The sequence below is a fragment of the Capra hircus genome, chromosome 14 (genome assembly GCF_001704415.2).
Source record: "Capra hircus breed San Clemente chromosome 14, ASM170441v1, whole genome shotgun sequence".
NCBI classification, from domain to species: domain Eukaryota; kingdom Metazoa; phylum Chordata; class Mammalia; order Artiodactyla; family Bovidae; genus Capra; species Capra hircus.
The window spans coordinates 65903395-65923875 of record NC_030821.1 but is presented as its reverse complement, the minus strand read 5'-3'; the positions used below and the strand labels follow the sequence as shown (position 1 = coordinate 65923875).

The 20481-nt window shown below is 40.6% G+C and overlaps 1 protein-coding gene across 5 annotated transcripts in view; it reads right to left on the bottom strand.

Annotated features, from left to right (window-relative positions):
- Positions 1 to 11175, bottom strand: part of FAM91A1 (family with sequence similarity 91 member A1) — a 41748-nt gene extending 30573 nt beyond the window's left edge. For 3 of the 5 annotated variants that reach the window (XM_018058541.1, XM_018058542.1, XM_018058544.1), the window contains exons 1-7: positions 10843 to 11160; positions 5941 to 6025; positions 4620 to 4771; positions 3020 to 3077; positions 2262 to 2329; positions 1459 to 1590; positions 147 to 237 (exon numbers count right to left, since the gene is read on the bottom strand). In XM_018058541.1, the coding sequence (XP_017914030.1) occupies positions 147 to 237; positions 1459 to 1590; positions 2262 to 2329; positions 3020 to 3077; positions 4620 to 4771; positions 5941 to 6025; positions 10843 to 10914 (658 nt within the window). In that variant the 5' untranslated portion in view covers positions 10915 to 11160. Of the gene's footprint in view, positions 1 to 146; positions 238 to 1458; positions 1591 to 2261; positions 2330 to 3019; positions 3078 to 4619; positions 4772 to 5940; positions 6026 to 10842 lie in introns of all 5 variants that reach the window. The other 2 variants (XM_018058543.1, XM_018058545.1) reach the window with 1 other exon arrangement.

The window sequence follows — 20481 nt, the reverse complement described above, 5'->3', positions numbered from 1 at the left end:
CAATGGACAAAGGCCACATTTCACACAATACCACACCTTAGGAAACATTACTATTCTTGTCTAATTGATGAATAATTGCTGCTAATTGTTGATGGCTTAAAATAAGTTTTTATGTTGACAGAAGACCATTTCTACTAACCACTTACTATGGACTACATTGTAATCTAGTGATCCAGAGAGTTGAGGGCCTGCATCAATGATCTTATCAATAGCGCATTTCTCAGGCAAAGTGCATATCTAGGAAAAGCAAAATATTTTCAATTAAGTTCTGTCCAAATTAACTAATTGATAAGTCTCCTCAAATCTATTGACGTTTAAACCAACGACTGTATGTCATTAATTATATGAACTACCTGTTATATTCATTCTTTACTCTAGACTTCAAACAGAAAAGGCTATGCACATAACCATCAACTAAGGTGCCAAAGTATGCTACCAACGGAACTCACAAAACAAAGTAATTTTAAGTGCTAATACTTGCTGATAAGTAACATGTTCACTAATAAATACTAATATTCATTCACCCTTTTTGAACTGGAATCTGATCCACATACTGATTGTGAATCTCTCAAATCAAAAGCTAATTCACTGCCACAGGACTATTATCAGTGACAAGACCACTATCTTATGAAACAATCTGATATCTTAATTGGAAGTAAATGCACTGAAGCAGAATTTCTAAGTCTTGCTCTCACTGGATTTATTCTGTCCTTGGAAGTAAAATAAAACGCAAATTAAAAAGAAGTCCACATGCTCACTTAATTCCTTCAACCACAGGGATATGACTGGTCTCTAGGCACCTCATCTATTGCTCCACCTCCTTCCTCTAAATCAACATCTCTTCTTAAACGTATACAGCTTGTAACAAATGTGGTCTGACCACTGCAAACAGCATTTCCCTTGATCTTGACCTTAGTGCTCTATCAAGCACCTAACACTTGAGTATAGCATTTCAACAGTGATTTAAGAGCACAGCAAACTGTCCGATTTAAAACCCCGGACTTTACTGTGACTGGAGTCATTACTTCACTTCTCTGTGTTCATTTTCCTCACATGAGAAATAGGCTACAAACAACCCCACACCATTGGGGTTGTTATGCGAGTCAAATGAGACAGTATAAAAGGCACTTGGAACAGTGCCTGGCACCCTGAGCACACACCAAGCACTCAAAAAGTGTTATCAATGTTACTGCTGGTAGTTACAGCATCATGTCAACTGTACATGAAACATCCATCTAATTAAATCCCCAGATGACTGTACAAGAACCACATCAAGTCTCCCTCATTAATACAGAGTATTTTCGAAATGTAATAATATCGCCTACTGAGATCATTTACAATTTTGAATTTAAGTTTAATTTCCTTCAGGAACACTAAATAGTGTCACGTTTCAAAAAGACTTCTGCAACTATAGTTACATATAATTTTTAAAAATAAAAATGTTTTAAAGATACCTACCTTGATGTCATCTTCCGTGATATATGCAGCCTGCACCACCCACCAGGCCTCTATGGCAATTTCCACTGGCTTTACTGGTAAAAGATCACGCGCCGTTTTCCTTCTGAAAAATTTCTGCAATGGTTCAAATATCTGAGAATTTGCAATCAATCTAAAATTACTATTTTCTTTTTTATTAATCATACTATAACAAGATAATTTCTAACAGGCTGCTGCTTCTGCTAAGTCGCTTCAGTCGTGTCCGACTCTGTGCGACCCCATAGATGGCAGCCCACTAGGCTCCCCCGTCCCTGGGATTCTCCAGGCAAGAACACTGGAGTGGGTTGCCATTTCCTTCTCTAACAGGCTAAATACCTTTTAAAATTCTCACGTTTTAAAATCTAACGTATTTTAGATATACTGAATGGAGAAAGTCATTCTTAAATTATTTCAAAATAAATTACTTCAAAACACTATCATTAAATCTGAATCTAAATCCAGATATTCAAAAGAAACCCAGGTGAAAATGTGTATCAATTTCACTCATAAACTGAACCCTGGGGGCGGAATGACTTAGGTTAGAAGATCAATGGAGCAGATTTTTAAAAATAAATGAAGTGTCCTATACCTTAAAGATTTTAAATTCAATAAGCACTTAAGCTATAACCTAGAGACACTGATGAGTTGTTGTTGTATTATTTCTATATTAAGCATACTTTATTTGATCCAAAAAAATCACAATTCATTATTTCTACCACTTAAAAATTTAACAAGACTGTGTGATAAGAGGGACAAGAAATGAGAAAGAGAAACAACTAGCTTACTTTTGATGATCTGCACTGATTCATCAGATCAATGTATTGGTTTCTTCCTATGCCAAGAAGCCTTAGACCTAAAAGAAAGAGTCTTTCTTTTAAATTCATTTAATACATCTTGAAAAGTCAGTACACACACAAGTTTACTAGGAAAAAACCTTTTGACTTTCATTCTTCTTTTGATTATTACTGACAATTAGGATCAAATTAAAAACAAGTCTTCAAACGAAATACAGAAGAACCAATTGGGAGAGATAAATTCATGCTGACACTTTTGACAGTGCTAAATGAGAAAAAAATTTCAAAGCAGAAGTCCTCCGAATTCCAGGAAGTCAAAATGTACTTCTCAGCAAAAGTTTCTTCTTAACACAACAGAAACTGTCACATTTCAAATAGACACACTTCATTAAAATAAGTATAATTTTAAAAAGCAGCTAATTTTGTTAGTAAAAACCATGTACTGTGCTGCAAAAATACTGTGAGTGAATTTTCTTCCTCATTTAGTATACACCATAGCCCAAGTATGAAAAGGAACTTCACTCTCTAGAAAAAGACTAGTCCCATTTGCCTGATTCTTCCACTCCAAAATATCCCTCTCTTAGACATTTAAAAACTAAATCTCATACTTGACTTAAACCACCTGATAAAATTATCAAGAATCTTGCTTATGTTCTCATCCTTCACGTTAAAATGCACACCTTACAACACAGATAAGAGCACACATGTGCACAGACACTAACCATTACCTGGCTCAGAGCAATACTTACAGTCAGCAGCAGTGAAATTTGGCAATGAATCATAACTTTTCTCACTGTTCATAATGTCCTTTTAAAAAGAAAAAAAAGTAAATGATAAATGCAAATGTCCTTACACAGAACACTGAGATCAGAGTCTGGCAACCCAGTGCACACAGGTCACACAGTGGCACAGACCACGTGGTCTCTTGTCTAAGAACTGAAGGTCAGGCTCTCAGCTCTGGGTTCCTCACAGCGCTATGAAGCCCAGACAGTTGCCCTGCAACCTCTGCCCTGCAGAGGCTATGCAAGGAATACCTCCCTTCGAGCTCAGGATTGCGACTCTCCACACTTCAAACCTGATCCTAGACTCCTACCCCAGGGCAAGAGAGAATCCCAAGAGAAGGCCTGACAGTGGGTCACAGCGTTGCCAACAAAAGCCTAACGACTAAGGAGTCTTTGCTCCTCCAAGTCACAACGAGCAACTCAGACACAGTCAGTATCTGGCTTCTTCCAACCCTCATCTGTTTCTCCAGTAATAAACCAGCTGTTTACTGTGGGGATAAGACCCGTTTTCAACCCAGGAGTTATACCCAGTGGTTTAAGAACAGAAACCAGAGAACAGCAAGCATATGGATGCAACTGAGAGCTGGAAACTGGACAAAATCTCACTCTGTTATCTCCCCTAAACCTGTGGACAACACCAGGAAAATAATCAGAGAGACAGCAACAACTATTCTACACACTGCTCAGCTGCCACCTTCTTTATACTGCACTGGTTCCAGGGAAAGGGACTGACAGAAACTCAGCTGCCAGGCCTCAACCTTTACTTTGTATTTCCTCCAAAACAGGGACACACAGGAGACACGGGGCGGTAGCAGTGCCTTGAAAAGGGGGCTTAAGAAGACAAGTAGGGGGAGCTCCTGTGAAGGCAGCCTTATCCTGCAGGCGCCCAGCTTCTTCAGTTCTATGTGCCCTCTGCTCTTCAAGGGGCTAGTGAGCCCAGAACAGCAGCACTCAAACAAAATTAAATCATCAATGAATACCAGATAAATACTGCCCATCTTTACATAAAGCTCCCTTAAAAGCAGTATATGAACTAGTACTTAAGGCTATTCAACACAAGCCTAAACACTGCCCTTGGAAAAAGGCTAACATCTAAAAGTTAATAATCACAGAAAGATTAGCAGCCACGACCAGTAATATATTTCTAGTCTTCTGACACATGCATTATATACTGCTGAGTCTATATCATCAATGATTCTTTCTACAGGTAGCAAATAGCTAAATACATTAAGCTTCAGAGCTTAATGTTCAATTCTGTCAGCCACATTTTCAACCTTAACCATGTATTAAAAGCAATGAATTTTATACAAACTGTGCTAACATAAATGACTGATTACAAGGGGTCAACAACATCTTCAAGAACACAGAATAAGAACAGATACCTTCCCGCTGTGAAAACACTGCTAAGCACAACTACTTGTAGCACAACAGTTACCTTGTAAACGACTGTCCTTTTTACACTATCAGTTCAGAAACAATGTCCACTGTGGCTGGGTGCATCATTCACAAAGTGTCCGTGACGTGAAGTCTCACCCCTCCCCTAGATTCATACACCCTGCAAACTCACCTCCATGATCCCAGTATAATATGAGAACGGTGTTATCCTCAGGCCTTTCACCATGATGTCTGATAAATGGTAAGGGTACAGCATGAGATGGTCGCGACTGTACTTCAACAGTTCCTCATAGTACTTGCGTTCATCTTTCTTGACGTGCTTAACTGGGAGGGAGACAAAGGGAAATTCTCCAGTTTTATTTGACGTCTTACTAGTAAATGCAATGCTGAATTCTTTACAAGTTAGTATTGTGAATGCAATGTTAAATTCTTTACAAGCTGGTATTAATTAAAAATATGTAAACTGAAAGAGAACAACTCAAACAACCTAAGCTGGAACAAAGAAACAATTACAGCACAAGAAACAGACGTCACAGAATGTAGGTAAAATGCACAACGGGACAGATAAGTACAAAAGGAGTTCTTAACAAATCAGAAAGCAAAGAAAGCGAGCATGGAATGCCTACCCCGCCCAAAACATAAGCTATAAACCATCCAACCCCTTACTATGATGCTTTACAAAATAGCCGATCTGAACGGCAGCTTTCTGTGCAATCAAGTTTATTTTAAAAAATTATCTGCTGGTCTTTGTGCTTTAAATGTAAAAAGACCTCTGAGTTCCATAGAATACACACTTCACATAGAAAACCTCTCTCTGAAATACTATGTTTAAAATAAGAGCACAAATGGGAGGGAAGATCAGCAGGGCAACAGAATAATCTGACAAATAAAAGGCAAACATTATGGGGAGGGAGGCGGGAGGGGGGTTCAGGATTGGGAACACGTGTACAAACGTGGTGGACTCATGTTGATGTATGGCAAAACCAATACAGTATTGTAAAGTAAAGTAAATTTTTTTTTAAAAAGGCAAACATTAAAAAAGAGAAGTTAAAAAAAATGGAACCAATTATGTTTAAAATTTGTTCCAATTATTATAGAAAGAGGCTTCATTAAAGTTACATTATTTGGAAAATTTACAGAAAACAAAAAAAAACCCAAAAAACTCAAAGTCAAAAATCAAGAAGAAATGCAATTCTTTCTGGCATATTTTCTCACATACAGTAAAAAAGAGGACATCTGAATCAAAATTAGTATTCTATAGGTAAAATAAATCTATAAACAAGACTCTAAAAAATAATTTTCATTGGAATTAAAAGGAAAAATCTACTTGCTAATGCAAATTATTGTTACGTGTAATGGGTCATTATAGAATTCCACAAAGTCTGTACATGAAATGATTTCAGTGCTATGAAATATGGTGAAAAGATAGATTTATGAAAATGATAACTCAGTAACAGTCAATTCTATCTCAATGTAAAAATGGCTCTACTTACCTAAGTTGTTTCTATATCGTAACTGATTGCGGATACTATACAGGACAACCTGCTTCTCATATTCTCTCTGTGAATTTCCAAGACTCTAAAAAAAAAATTCAAATAGATTTAAAATAACTAAACCAACAGTATTCTCCATCCTTAAAATTTCAATACCATGCCCCCTAATTTTATCCTGGAATCTCTAAGTTCAAGAACTGAGTAAAGGTTTTCTTAAATTGTATCATACAAACTTTTCTGCAATGGTATTAGAGCGAAAAAAAAAATGGGTTTATCTTCAATCTGCCTTTCTAAAAGGATTAACTGACAGTATCTAAAGTATTTTATATATATGTATATGTGCGTGTGTATGTGTGTATATATATATATATATATATATATATAAAGAGCAGTCAGAAAGCGTAACTGCACTTAAGTTAACAAAAAACTAAATTTTACTAATAAAAAATTTCCTTCTTGCCGGTTTCCAATTTGTGTGAATGGGGATGGATGGTTCCTTGCACCTTCATTTTTTAAAATTTAAGAATAGCCACTAAGAACAAATCCCTGTCTGATAACTACTTACAGGTGAAGGCTATGATTATTAAAAATTAAGATTTCTGAGGAATATATATTTCAAATGTACCTCTAAATAAGATTATTTCTTAAAAATGTCATCTAATGGTCTCATTAGAAAACATTTAGACAATTCTAGAAAATAGAGTTGTCTAAATTTCCAATATATTTTTTAATGAGCAAAATACTTTCTAGCTGTGAACTTAGTGTTTTAAGTTCAAAATTGGTTTTTCATGAAAGCAAAGTATAAGCTGGTCTGATTAGAGTTAACATTACATTCAATGTGAGACCATAAAGTACATTTAATATGTGACTGCTATCCCCCTTCTAATTATTAGCCATGATCGTTCCAATATACTATAAAAAACATCTTAGAGATTAATGGAATATTCATTGGAAGAACTGATGCTGAAGCTGAAACTCCAACACTTTGGTCACCTGATACAAAGAACTGACTCACTGGAAAAGACCCTGATGCTGGGAAAGACTGAAGGCAGGAGAAGGGGACGACAGAGTCTGAGATGGTTGGATGGAATCACCCACTTGATGGACATGAGTTTGAGCAAGCTCCGGGAATTGGTGATGCATAGGGAGGCCTGGTGTGGTGCAATCCATGGGGTCGTAAAGAGTCGGGCACGACTGAGCCACTGAACTGAAGAGATTAATGACAGGAAAGATCAGAGGATTCAGTGACTATACTTCTTACTTGTAGGTTTTTGAGAGCCAAGGTAAATGTCCACATACACACTTTCATTTAAGACCATCTTCATTAGGCAGATGAAACATATCTAACTGGTACATAACTGGAACTACTGGTGGGTACCATTTTAAGAAAAAAGGGGCATAATGTGAGAAAACTAAAATGCTGAAATGTATGTGCTTACGTTATTTTCATCCACTTTAACATTGCAGGTAGTTAGAAGTTCAAGTTTATCACAGAGAAACTGCTCTCCTGTCTCTGATGCAGCCCCAAAGCCGAGCTCAGGACTGAAGATATTTAGGGGATTCAAAATACCAGGCTTTCTGTAAAACTTTTAAAGGATCTCCTCTAGCTCTACTGCTAAATAAAAGTCTCTTTCTCAAGGAACACAAAACACACACACACACACACACACACACACACACTCACTCACACAGCAGACAATCTGCTAAAATCTTAACAACTCTCAAACTTGAGGATTTGCTCTTCTGTTTCAAAATACGTCCCTTAATTTATCCTAACTTACAACCATTTTCCTCCTTTAAAATTCTGTTCCTGGTTAACTCCAGGATAAAAAGTGTAAATCAAACCACTTACATAAAATATAAGGGCCCTGTTATTTGTAAGCTAATTAGAGAACAGAGCTATTAAACATCTAAGTCTTTGCCATAGTCATTAAGTGATGACTGGTTCTAATCAATACATGTGTGCTCACACAAATAACTAAAAGCTACATTAAAAGCTGATTCTATTCTTCACTACCCTGGTACATAAAATATTAACTGCTATGTTCACAAAGATTCTTTGCCTTCTCTTCCACTCCTACCCCAAATTTCCCACCATTCACATTTTAAAACACTGTTGCCTCTATAACTAAAGAAAGGTCATTTTACTCTGAGACAGTGCTGACCCTGCAGAAATTCCAACCAGGTCTGACAAATGAAGCTGGGCTGCATATAAAAGGAACTGTAACAGATGGAGTGCCACAGAAACTGGCTGCAAAACATCCACTGTGCATCAGATTAGCATAAACGCATTTTTTTCTAAAGCTTTTGCTCCACAAATCCTGTCCCAATATGCACCCCCCTCAAAGAAGTACGTAGTATTTTTTTTAATTGACCCTCCTTGGATCACACAGAACCACATCATAAAATCTCCCTTCAAATAAAACAACTATGAATTGTTTTGAACAATGAATACTGGTAAACCTATAGTTTTACCAGTAATCCTCAAATCCTCAAAAATCCCCCCCAAATCCTCAAACAATGGTGTGATCCACAACTTTTTAATATATTCTTGGAAGTCAAGTATAGCTCACAACAAATAAAAAAAACCTTTCATCTTATTTACATTTTAAAAAATTTTAATAATTTTTAAAAATTAAAAAAAAAATCTGAATCACCTTCCCCTAGCTTTCAGAAATCAATCACTTTCAAATTAAATGCCTCAAAACTTAATGGAAACTCTTATCAAAGTACTTAGTATCTGTTAACACACACACACACACACACACACACACACACACACCCAAATTCTTTTCACACAAGGACTATTCCCCACTTTTAAACTGACTTTAGCTCCAGGAAAAAAAATCTCAAACTGATGCTATCATTCCTTCACTCCAAAAATATTTACTGGAAGACAACTACAGCCCTATAGATAAGAAATACAGTGCTGGGGGTCAACTACTCTAGATTTAGGTCGGGGAAACATTCCTGGAGGAGTTAATATCTGGATTCAAGAAGCAACAAGTAATCTATGGCAACAAGTGGTAAAAGGGCTGGGTTTGCATTTTAGAAACCTCACCCCAGTAGAGTATGAGGAATGGATAGGAGGGTCTTTTTCTGAAGGCAAGAGACCAGAAAAAAAGCTGATGTAGTAAACCAAGGTAGAGCCTGACCTAGGAAAACAGAGCAAGGCTAAGTCCATGAAATAACTTGTACAGAGGGGTTTTGCAACACCTTCGACAAGTGGAAGCTTATCTTAAGCGAAAATATCAATTCTTTTAATTGATGTTACCAAAAGAAGTTTTAATTTAATGTCATGTTTGTACCAGATTATAACACTGTTTGGAGATTATTTTTAATAGTTGTGACTAAGGTTTAGAAAGGCTTTGCCAATACTAGTTAAGATCGATTATTTGTTGGGCATAATGGAATCATCCATCTCTTGTCTATCAAGCTACATTTATTTTTGTGAAAGGAAGAGTAAACATGGAAACAAAGGCTTACTGGTTCTTCCAGTTGTCTTGCCATATGCCACAAAACTCTAAAGACGAAAGTGTCCATCAAGGCCCTCATTCAAGCTTAACAAGAGAAGCTGATTCCTCCAGCTTTAGAGCTTTCTTCTTCCTGTTCAAGATTAATGTCACAAGGGCGGCCACTGCCACCCAAGGATTCAGAGTTCCTTAAATTTATCTTTCCACTTGTGTTTTTGATATCTTGAAGTGAAAGCATTTTCTCTGCCACATGATACACTGCCAGAACCTTAAATTATTCATTGCCTGGAACTAAGACCCCAAGCTGAGAGCTGCGGCAAAGTAACAATCTGTATACCATCACCACCACCATCCCAAACCCTCCAAATATGCCAGTGTTCAGAACCAATGGAAAATAGAATTTCACTCCCAACCAAGTAATGCGGTGGGAACTTAAAGGCCAACCACTGGCCAGAGAAAAACAGTGCTTTCTATACAGCACTCACCACTCCCTTTCATAAGCTTCACCACCACTCCCCCTATCATGTATTTACTCATTTGTTTACTGGCTTTCTTTTCTAAAACGTAAGCTCCATGAAGACAGGGCTTTCCTTGTGTCGACTGCTGCAAATCACCGGCACCTCAAACAAGGCATAGTACACAGCAGGTGTTCAACAGATATCCGCAAAACTGAGTAAAAATGACTCTCAAGCATTTGAGAACTACTTCTGAGGGAAAAAAAAAGACCAAACCTCCTTGTCACTCTCTTGTTGCAACATCTCTAATAAACCCACCTCGTCGGGAGGCTAAAGCCCAACAAAAGAAAGTAGGAAAGCTCCGCAAAATCCGGCCCTGACAGCTCCCACCCCCAAACACTAACCAAGCCCCACCTCCAGATTGTGAAAGCACGCTTTCGCTCATCTACGCTTTTCAAAATGACTTTCTCTCTCGTTGGAAAATCTTTAATCCCCCTCTTTTCTAGCTATCTCTTATTTGTCTTTTAAAACCCATTTTAAATACCTCTCTTACACATTCTCCTGATGCTCCATTGACAGTTTCTGAGTCCCTCCTCTGTGCGCGCCCCTACACTATGATGCTGGTTCGTGTGAGCAGCTATCAGCCTGTAACGCAGTCATTTGTTTCTCGTCCCTTTGCCACCATCCCCAAGTTCTGAAGATCAGGAGCTGTGTTTCAAATTTGTTTCGAAGGTGTCTAGCCTAGTGCCTGGTGAAACGAAGACCGCGTGCGAAGGCGCCAGGCGAGTCCTGTGGTTTCCATCCCATTTCGCAACAGCCCCATCCTGCCCCTCTGGCCCCAGGGCCACCCCCTCCCCAGCCGCGGGTTTGGGATCGGTTAAATCCAGACCCTTAGCCGGGGCAAGGCCGGGAGTGAGCCCAGAGGCGCGCGAGCAGGTGGCAGCGGGGCGGGACCAGGTCCGCAGCTTCCGTACCTGCCTCACGTTGGCCGGCAGCTTGCTCCAGGGGTAGTTGTGCCGGATGTGGAACTCCACGTCTATGTTCATGATGCCGGGAGCCTGGGCGGGCGGCAGCGGCCGGGATCGCCGCTGGAACGACGCCTCCCGCCTGCCCGCCCTCGGCCCGTCCAGGGAGCCCGCGGGAGGCCCCGCGCCTCACACTGCGGACGGCCCGGGCTGCCCCATGGCCTGGGCTCCCGACAGCTCGGCGCGGCCCGGGCCACGGGGCACGGGAGCAGCGGAGAGGGGCTGCCGGACACCTCGGCGGCTCCAAGTTTCTTCCTAGTTTCGGGCTGGCCGGAAATGGCTTAGGGTGTGCGTCACTTCCGCTCGCCGGAGCGGGGCCGAGGGGCGGGGCCGGGGCTGGCCTGCTGCTCAGGTCCCTGCATGCGAGTGGACCAGGCAGGTGGAGGCGGTGGTACCCAGATAGTGACTCCCTGTCCGCGCGCCCCGTATCCCTCTGTTAGTCTCTGGATAAATCAATTGGGTTTGTAGTGCCAGTGCTGGATGACCCACTTTCCCCAAATGTGAGCCCGGATGGCCCTGGAGCAGGCGGCTACAGGCATTCGGGTGGGATACCTAGAAGGAATGACTTGGGATGGGGGCCATAGTCGATTTTAAAAAGTGCAAGAGCGGTGAGGTTCCCGGGGGCCCCCCAATAGCCAGCCCTGAACCGAGGCCAGGGGGAAGAGGTCCAAGCTCATAAAGGAATGGGTAAGTCAGCTGTCCCCACAGTGGAGTGGTAGAGCAAAGGGCTAGTGATCCTTCATCACCACCTGGTAGTTGCATCTTGTGCAAGAGAAACAACTGGGCTCTCCTTCAAAGGTCCAAATGCTCGTTTTGCTTTGTGGACTGCCCTGCAGCTTGCAGGATCTTAGTTCCCCAACCAGGGATCGAACCTGGGTCCTCAGCAGTGAATGGCAGAGTCCTAACCACTGGACCACCAAGCAGTTCCCGCAAAGGTCCAGATTCTTACATTGCAGGACTTCAGGGAACTGAATGTTAAACAGCTGGTGCTGATGTGGGAGAGGCCCGGAGGGAATCTAAGATAAACATTCTTGCATACAGCTGCTCTGCTCCTTACAAATGTCTCCAGAGTCACTTTTAAAAGGCAAAAATTCAGCCTATCTTAATTTCAGTTCTATTAGGAAGACCTTTGAGAACACTTTCATCCAGAATTTGTTACACTGGCTTAGCAAATTCATGACCTTTGCTACTGGCAAGTAGCCACAGACCAGTTCAGTATTTTTGTGACTACATTTCAGTTTTAAACAATGGTTTTAAAAAATATTCTATTACACACATGCCAGATATACAACTTGGAAAGTTTTATGATGCCTAGGGCACAGCTCAGCAGCTGGCCAGTCCAACACATAGCAGGGACCTCATTATGTCTGATGAGTTGAAACAAATGGGCTTCCCAGGTGGCATAGTGGTAAACAATCAGCCTGCCAATGCAGGAGATGCAGGAGACACAGGTTCCATCCTTGAGTGAGGAAGATCCCCTGGAGGAGGAAGTAGCAACCCACCCCAGTATTCTTGCCTGGAGAATACTATGGACAGAGAAGACTGGCGGGCTGCAGTCCATAGGGTCACAAAGAGTCAAGAGTCGGACATGACTGAAGCAATTGAACATGCAGGCATGCAGTGGGTCTTCTTAATTGCAGCACGTGGGATCTTTTTTTAGTTGCAGCATGTGACTCTTGGTTGCCAGTGGCATATGGGATCTAGTTCCCCAACCAGAGATCAAACCCAGGCCCCCTGCATTGGGAACTCGGACTCAGCCACTGGACCACTAGGGAAGTCCCCATGGAGCCTTGGTAAACAGTAATGTCCATCCTTTTAGGTCCTTGACCCAGGCCTCCGGTCATTTCTGCTTCAGTAGGACTTTGCTATTCAAGTTTCAGAGAGGTCAGAAACTGCAGAGTGTTGGAAGCCCCATACCAGAAGCTACCATTCAAATTAACCTTATGGGTAAAAAATATGTTTAAAATTACAAGTGCAATGAGATTCAGTCTTCTCTGACTTTCCCAATGTGGACTAAGGAAAATTACTCAGGTGTCTTGAGCAGCTGCCCTTCAGAAAGACTACAGAACTATTTCATTCCTACAACAAAAAGAAGGAGCAGAAACAACCTGGAAGTAGGGAGTTATCTGGTGGTCTAATTTCACAGTCTCCAGAATGTTACTCCCTGTGTCCGACAGATTAATGACTCCCAAAATGTCCATATCTCAATCCCTGGAACCTGAGAATATGTTAACCTCACGGAAAGGACTTTGCTGATGTGATTAAGCGAAGGATCTTGAGATGGGAGGTTATCCCAGATTATCCGAGCAGGCTCAATGTAATCCCAGCGTCCTTAGGAGAGGGAGGTGGGAAAGCCAGAGTCAGAGATGAAGGTGTGACAGCTGAAGCAGAGGATGTAGTGACACAGAGCCACAGGGCCTTCTTGGATCCAGAAAAGAAAAACAAATTCTCTGGCAAAGCTTCCAAAAAGATCCTAGGCCTGCCAACTCATTTTGGACTTCTAATCTCCAGAACTCTTAAGATCATGCATTTGTGTTGTTTTATGCCACTACATCTGCAATAATTTGTTACCACATCCATAGGAAATTAATATCCTCCCACACCAGTCAAGTACTCCAACACTCGAATAGCTGATGCATCCAATTTCATAATTAAATCATTTTTTTTGAAGTATAAATACCCTTGGAACTTCCCAGGTGGCACAGTGGTAAAGAATCTGCCTACCAATGCAGGAGATGCAAGAGACTGCGAGTTCAATCCCTGGGTCGGGAAGAGCCCCTGGAGGATGCAATGGCAATCCACTCAAGTATTCTTGTCTGAAGAATCCCATGGACGAAGGAGCCTGGTGGGCTGCAGTTCATAGGGTGCAAAGAATCAGACATGACTGAGTGCACAGGCACACATACATACTCTTAGTGGGAATAAAACCTCTTTAGTCTTATCGTTTTTTATTATGGACAAGCTATCACATCTTTTTAAAAATACATATATATTTACTTATCTATTTACTTATTTATTGTCAGCTTCGAGTCTTTGTTGCCACGTGTCAGCTTTGTTCTAGTTGTGATGTGCAGGCTCAGTAGTTGTGGCACATGGACTTAGTTGCCCTATGGCCTGTGGGAGCTTTGTTCCCTGACCAGAGATCGAACCCACGTCCCCTGCACTGGAGAGTGGATTCGTAATCCCTGAACCACCAAGGAAGTCCCTGTCACATGTTTTTCTGAGAGGCAGTCTGAAAGAGAAAGAGCCCGAGGATTAAATGAGGCCAGGGAACCACCAGTAGAGGAGGACAAAGTAGCTAAAGAAAGGAAAGAGGAAATCACTGTGAACATTTTCTGCTTCACAGTTTTGTCTGAGCCTGGCCTTGGCCATGGTTTTGCCTCCTGAATGTGCTTTGTTCTGTTCCATGAACCAAGGCATCACCCCTGGCCTAGCTTGTTCCCACCCCACGGCTTTTGCCCTTGCTGTTCCCTTGGCCTTGAATGCCTTTCCCCAGACCTCTGTTCAGCAGTTTCCCTTCATTCCACCCGCTGTCACTTAGAGTGACCTTCTTCAACTTCTCTGTCCAACCTAGCCACTTCTCCCCCTTGTCTCTCCAACGTGTTATCTTGGTTTATTTCTTTGATGCAAAGAATTGCTATTTTGACATTATTTTGTGTGATTTCTTGTTTAGTGTCTGTCTCCCCAGCAAGAATATAATCTCTGTGAAAGAAAGAAGCTTGTCTGTCTTGTTCATCAGTCTATCCCCAATATGTAGATTCATGCTTCACACATAAGAAGCACTCAATAAATGTCACTGAATACACTGAATGAGTGAATAAGGTATGTGACATCTGAGCTCTCCCATATCACCTTTTCAGTTAAGTCTTCCCCCAATCACGCTGTTTAAGATTGTAACACTGCTGATGAGCCCATTTGCGGGGCAGGAATAGAGATGCTGATATAAAGAACCGACTTGTAGACACAATGAGGGAAGGAGAGAGTGGGACAAATTGAGAGAGCAGGATTGATGATCATGTGTAAAACAGACAGCTAGTAGGAGGCTGCTGTATAACATAGGGAGCTCTGCTCAGTGCTCTGTGATAAGCTGGGGGAGGAGGGGTGGGGATGGAGGTGGGAGGGACACTCAAGAGGAAGGGGATCTATGTATACTTACAGCTCGTTCACGTTGTACAGCAGAAACCAACACAACATTGTAAAGCATTTAATTATCTTCCAATCAAAAATAAATTAAAAAATAAACAAGCAGAGGCTGAAAAGACCTAGGCCCTATGAGTGGTTACTCAACCAAAGTAAATAAATAGATAACAACCAATCTCCAGTCCTCCTCAGCCACCTTTTACATCATTTTTCTCCATAACGTTTATTATCATTTAATATATTTAATAAGTTTTTAAAATTGTCTCCTCAATTAGAACTTGAAGCACCCCAGAGGTGGGAGCTTCTATCTGCTTTGTTCTCAGCCGTGTCCTCAGGCTTAGCACAGCACTTAGTATTGAATAAATGAATAAATATGGCCTAGGGAGTAGAAATCCCATTTAAAAAAACAATTGGGGGATTCTCTCGAAAATGTGGTAAATCCCGGAGCATTAGACCCCCATTCCCACATCAGTCAGTGAAGCTGAGGACAGGCTTCCCGGCTGAGACAGAACGTGGGCTTTCTCCATCACCCCTGCCTCTGGTAGGAAGCTGTCAGTTGCGAAAACCATCCCGCTTGTACGTTATCTCAGGGTAGAAAAGTACTTCTCTAACCTTGTCTCTGTTGCAAGTGGTAAGTGAAGGAAATGAACGCTAGACTTAAAAGCCCAGCTGTCCATCCTCATCTGCACTATAGACTTCAGAAACACCAAGACACTTAGAATTTCCTAAACATGCCATGCCACTTACTCCCTTTGGGTCTTTGCATGCAGAATATCCCTGTCTAGAATGCTTTTCCTCCTTCTCTGCCTGAAAACCTTCTCGTCCTGACACTGTGAATGGAATACTGGAGAATCAGGAGGTGAGGATGGAGAGGTAGGAAGAAGCACCATCATATGGGACCATTGTTCTCTGCATTGAAGAGTTTCTAGCATTCTCTTCTACAAGTGATGGAAAACAAGAGCTGTCTGTTTTAGAGAGAAGCACGGAGATCCTTTGCCACATACCCTGTGAAAGATTAATATTATATGTTTATCTATAAAAAATAGAATGTTATATTTCTGCCATCTGCAGTCTGTGTTTAGAATATTTGTGGTCTGACGTGGCCATGAATACTGTTCCAGCATCAAGCCACATCATCTCAACTCCAGGGCTGAACCATTGTAATCATTAAGGTGCCCGCTAGGGGCTGATCTCACACAACATTTCTACACCTACAACCTCCAATTTCTATACTTCCCCATTTCTGACCGTTGACTTTTATGCAAACCATTTTCTCAGGCCTTAAAGTTCCTGCAATTCTTTCTCTAATTTGTCTCCAGTATCTGATAGCACCAAATACTTCCTTGGAAACTGATGGACTTCGGATTGCTGAGCAGTGGTCCAATTGAGGTTTGTACAGTCTCAAGGTCACCACTGAGCCTCAGGTTTTGTGTTCCTTGATACCTCGGGTAGACATGGTAAAGTCAGTCAGCTACAAGGCACGGTTTATCCTTCATTGAAAATACTTTCACAATATCCATGATGGGGAATAAAATCACATTTCAAGTGAATAGAATTTCTGAATTTCTCAGTAGGCATTCAACTTTTTTTTTTTTTAAGAGTTTGGACTGTGTGTACTCAGTCATGTCTGACTCTTTGTGATCCCATGGATTATAGCCCGCCAGGCTCCTCTGTCCATGGGATTTCCCAGGCAAGAGTACTGGAGTGGGTTGCCATTTCCTACTCCAGGGGGTCTTCCTGACTCAGGGATCGAACATGTGTTTCTTGCATCTCCTGCATTGGCAGGTGGATTCTTTACCACTGCACCACCTGGGAAGCCCCAAAGAGGTTGGACTAGCTGCAAAAATAACTCTAGAGGTAAAAGTGACAAGATCATAAAGCCGATAGAAATGAGGAAGTGTCTAGAGAGTTTCCTCTCATTTTTTTCCCCTTCATCTGATAGCAAATTAAGTAAGTGGATAAGATACAGAATAAAAATTTTAATGTCACTTTTTAATGGAGGGAGAATGTAGTTTTATGAGCATAAAAAATCACCTGAGAAGTCTTTTAAATTTACCAACATCCAGACCTCAGGCCAGAGCAATTGTATCAGAATTCCTCAGCTGGAGCCCAGGAAATGCATGTTTTTAAAAAATATTCCCTGGTGACTCAAAGCACAATGTTGACAACCACTTCTCAGGCCTCTTTGGGCCTCAGGCGCTCAATAAGCACATGTTAGAATAAATTTGTCGAACGAAGAGGCTAACAAAGATGACATCTAATGTCCATTCTAACTCTACAGTTCAGTAATCCCATGCCCAATCATAATACAATATTTTCATACACAAAATAATCCCCCCATTCTAGACTTTTCCATACAAGAAATAAGCAAGCATCTATTCACATACCCACTCCAGTATTCTTGCCTGGAAAATCTCATGGACAGAGAAGCCTGGTGGGCTACAGTCCATGGGGTCACAACTTAGCAACTGAATAAACAAGATCAGGGAAATAATTTCTCTACCCCTTGTTAGCCATTGGGAGAGCCATGAGATAAATGAAGAATTTCTTGCTATTGGACTAATATGGAAATTATCTGAGTTTGTGTTACATATATGGTATGTGTCCATCTCAAATCTTTTTAGCTTATTTGGGTATATTGCCACAATGGCTTAGAACTTGGTTGAAATGGAATATTTTTGTTTCCTTCTACACGGTGTCACTCAAACTTTACACCTTGAGCAACACGTAATCTAACTGTCCAGGGAGAAATACAAGTTTGTCTACTAGTATGATCTGTGATCAAGGATCAAATTAAGTGTAATAGGACTGTTTCATGACCTCTGAAAATGAGACCTCAGTGTGAGATAGGATACTTTCTTGGCTCCCATTATAGCTGATCCCAGGAAAAATGGATATTGGTTCTTTCTTGGCCCAGGTCTATGCAAGCATTTGTTCTCTCACTTTACAGAAGTAAATTCTCTTTCTTTACAATTTGCAAAGATTGAATTCAATGTCATTAGTGACCATAACGTCTTGGAATTTGTAAAGCCTCAATGCATAGTGATTTCTTTCTTTCTTTTTCTTTTGGAAGATATTACTGAATCAGGTATCTGGTGAAAGGTAGGCCTAGGAAAGCAAAATTCAGGAAAAAAAATTAATCAAAAAGTCAAGATCATCCATTTGCCTTTGAGCAAATAAGGATGATTACAAAGAAAGTCAAGATTCATTTTCTGAAATTTTTAAAAATGGGATTTTTGAGTCCAAATAAGACAACAGTCTTGAAAAACAAGTTTTGTTGAGAAAGAGTTTCCTGACTTATTTTTATTTTAGTTCCTACTGGCATATCTTGAGGAGAAACGGAATAGGAAGACGAAATATTCCATGTGGAGGGTCGCTGAATAGAAACCGTAGCCCGTGTCAGATGGCTGCATTTAAACAGAAAGAGACCAAATCAGGAGTAATATATACCTGAAATTAGCATAAATAAATCATAAATCAACTATAATTTTTTTAAAGAAGAGTATCTTAACTGGTAGATTTAGGAACCTACCCCCTGCACACATACTACCCAGTAGGGTGAGAGTGTCAGAATGAAATGATCCACCTTCAAAAATAAAGCAGCTACAGTATTTGTTGATATGAATGGTCATGTATGAACCTTCTCAACCCCAAAATAACTGCCAGCTTTAATTTGAGCTCACTTATTTCTCCACAGAAGAGATAAGGAGCAAGATTGAACTGGAAGGCTAATCCCTCACTTAATTGGATGGAATATGAAGAATATAAAGATGGGAAACAGATAACATGTGGGTCCAGGGGAAGGAAGTGGCTCTTCTGATTACAGCTTCTGGAGGCAATCATGGAGGAGGTGACTTTTGCTGGGCTTTGACGCTTGAATAGATCTGAAGGGATTGGAAAGACGGTTTCGGCTGGCAGAGAAGGCTGTGGGAGACGCCATGGAGGCCAAGGCACAGTAAAATAAAAAGAATTAGATGATGCTATTGCTAGACTCTGGTGTCTAGTAAGATTTGATGACTTAATGACCAGAAAGCCCCACCTGAGAGATGATTTGTCCTTTCATAGCTCTTCAATGTTTTACGATGTATTATTACATCGTGAACATAGTATTGATCATCGTCCTGAAAATCCTACAACCATATTCAAATACAGAGAATGGACCTAATTTATAGTCTATCCCATTTTTACATAGAACACCCTCTCTCTCACACACACACAAATTCTTGATGTGACCAAACAAGTCAAGGAAAGAAACAGGTACTGGCTTAAATATTTCAAAAGATTGAGTTCACTTGTCATTTCTTGCCAAGTGTACAGCCACAGGATTCTAGAAAATGAGAAGCTGGTTGTTCATTTTATACATAAACCACAAAGTTAAAGATTTACCACCTATTGCATTAAAAACCAATAGCTGGTACAAGCTGGCACTGTGTATTTGTTTCTGATATGAGAAATGAGACACACCTGCTATTAACAAATAATGACATGATACTGTGGAAGAATACCCAGGAAAAACATGCCAGGGCAACTTAGTCACATCATTTTATCATGTTGGTCATGATTCCTAGGCTTCTCGCTGAGAGACTTCGGAATTCTCTAGGCCAGGAGTTCTCAACTAGGGGCAATGTTGCCTCCAGGGGACACTGGACGATGTCTGGAGACATGTTTGGTTGTCACAACTGAAGAAGATAATACTGGCATCTAGTGGGTGAAAGCCTGAAATGCTGCCCTAAAACGCACAGGACAGCTTCTCACATACACACAATAACTAACGCTCAGCATAACAATAGTGCCAAGGCTGAGCAGTCTCTTTGGCATGAAAATGAGTACTCTAAAAGCACTCAGCCCCAGACTTCTGACTCCAAATCCTAGGTCAGTTCTGCAGCTTTTTGGTGCAATCACTGTACAGGAATCCACATCCACCCTAAATTGCACAGTCGTCAGGTAGAGAGTAGTGGCCTGAATTCAGATCCTCATTTGACTGTTTACTGACTAAACTCCCATTGTTTAACCCTTTTGGGGCTTAAGTCCTCTATCTGTAAAACTGGGAAAATAATAGTAACTATCTCATAAAGTTAATATGATGTGTAAGTAAACAAACAAATGGAAAATTTTTAGAACAGAGTCTTACCCAGAATGCTAAATAATTGTAAAATTTTGTATTATTAGTATCAATTTTACCATCATCATTACTTGGAACAAGGCAAAATATAGAGATTTGTATTTATCTAATTTCCAAAAATGCAGTCATTTGAATAAGAATTTTATCATTTCCAATATCATCCAAACTACTGTTTAGATTTTTAACTACTTAAAATAGTTTAAAGTAATTAAACCTTAACTACTGTTTAGAGTTTTCCTTAAATCATCACACTTCATACTCTTTATAAACTTTTCCTGTCCTTTGCTGTTTGATGTCTTAACTGTACTGTATTTTCCTAATGCACA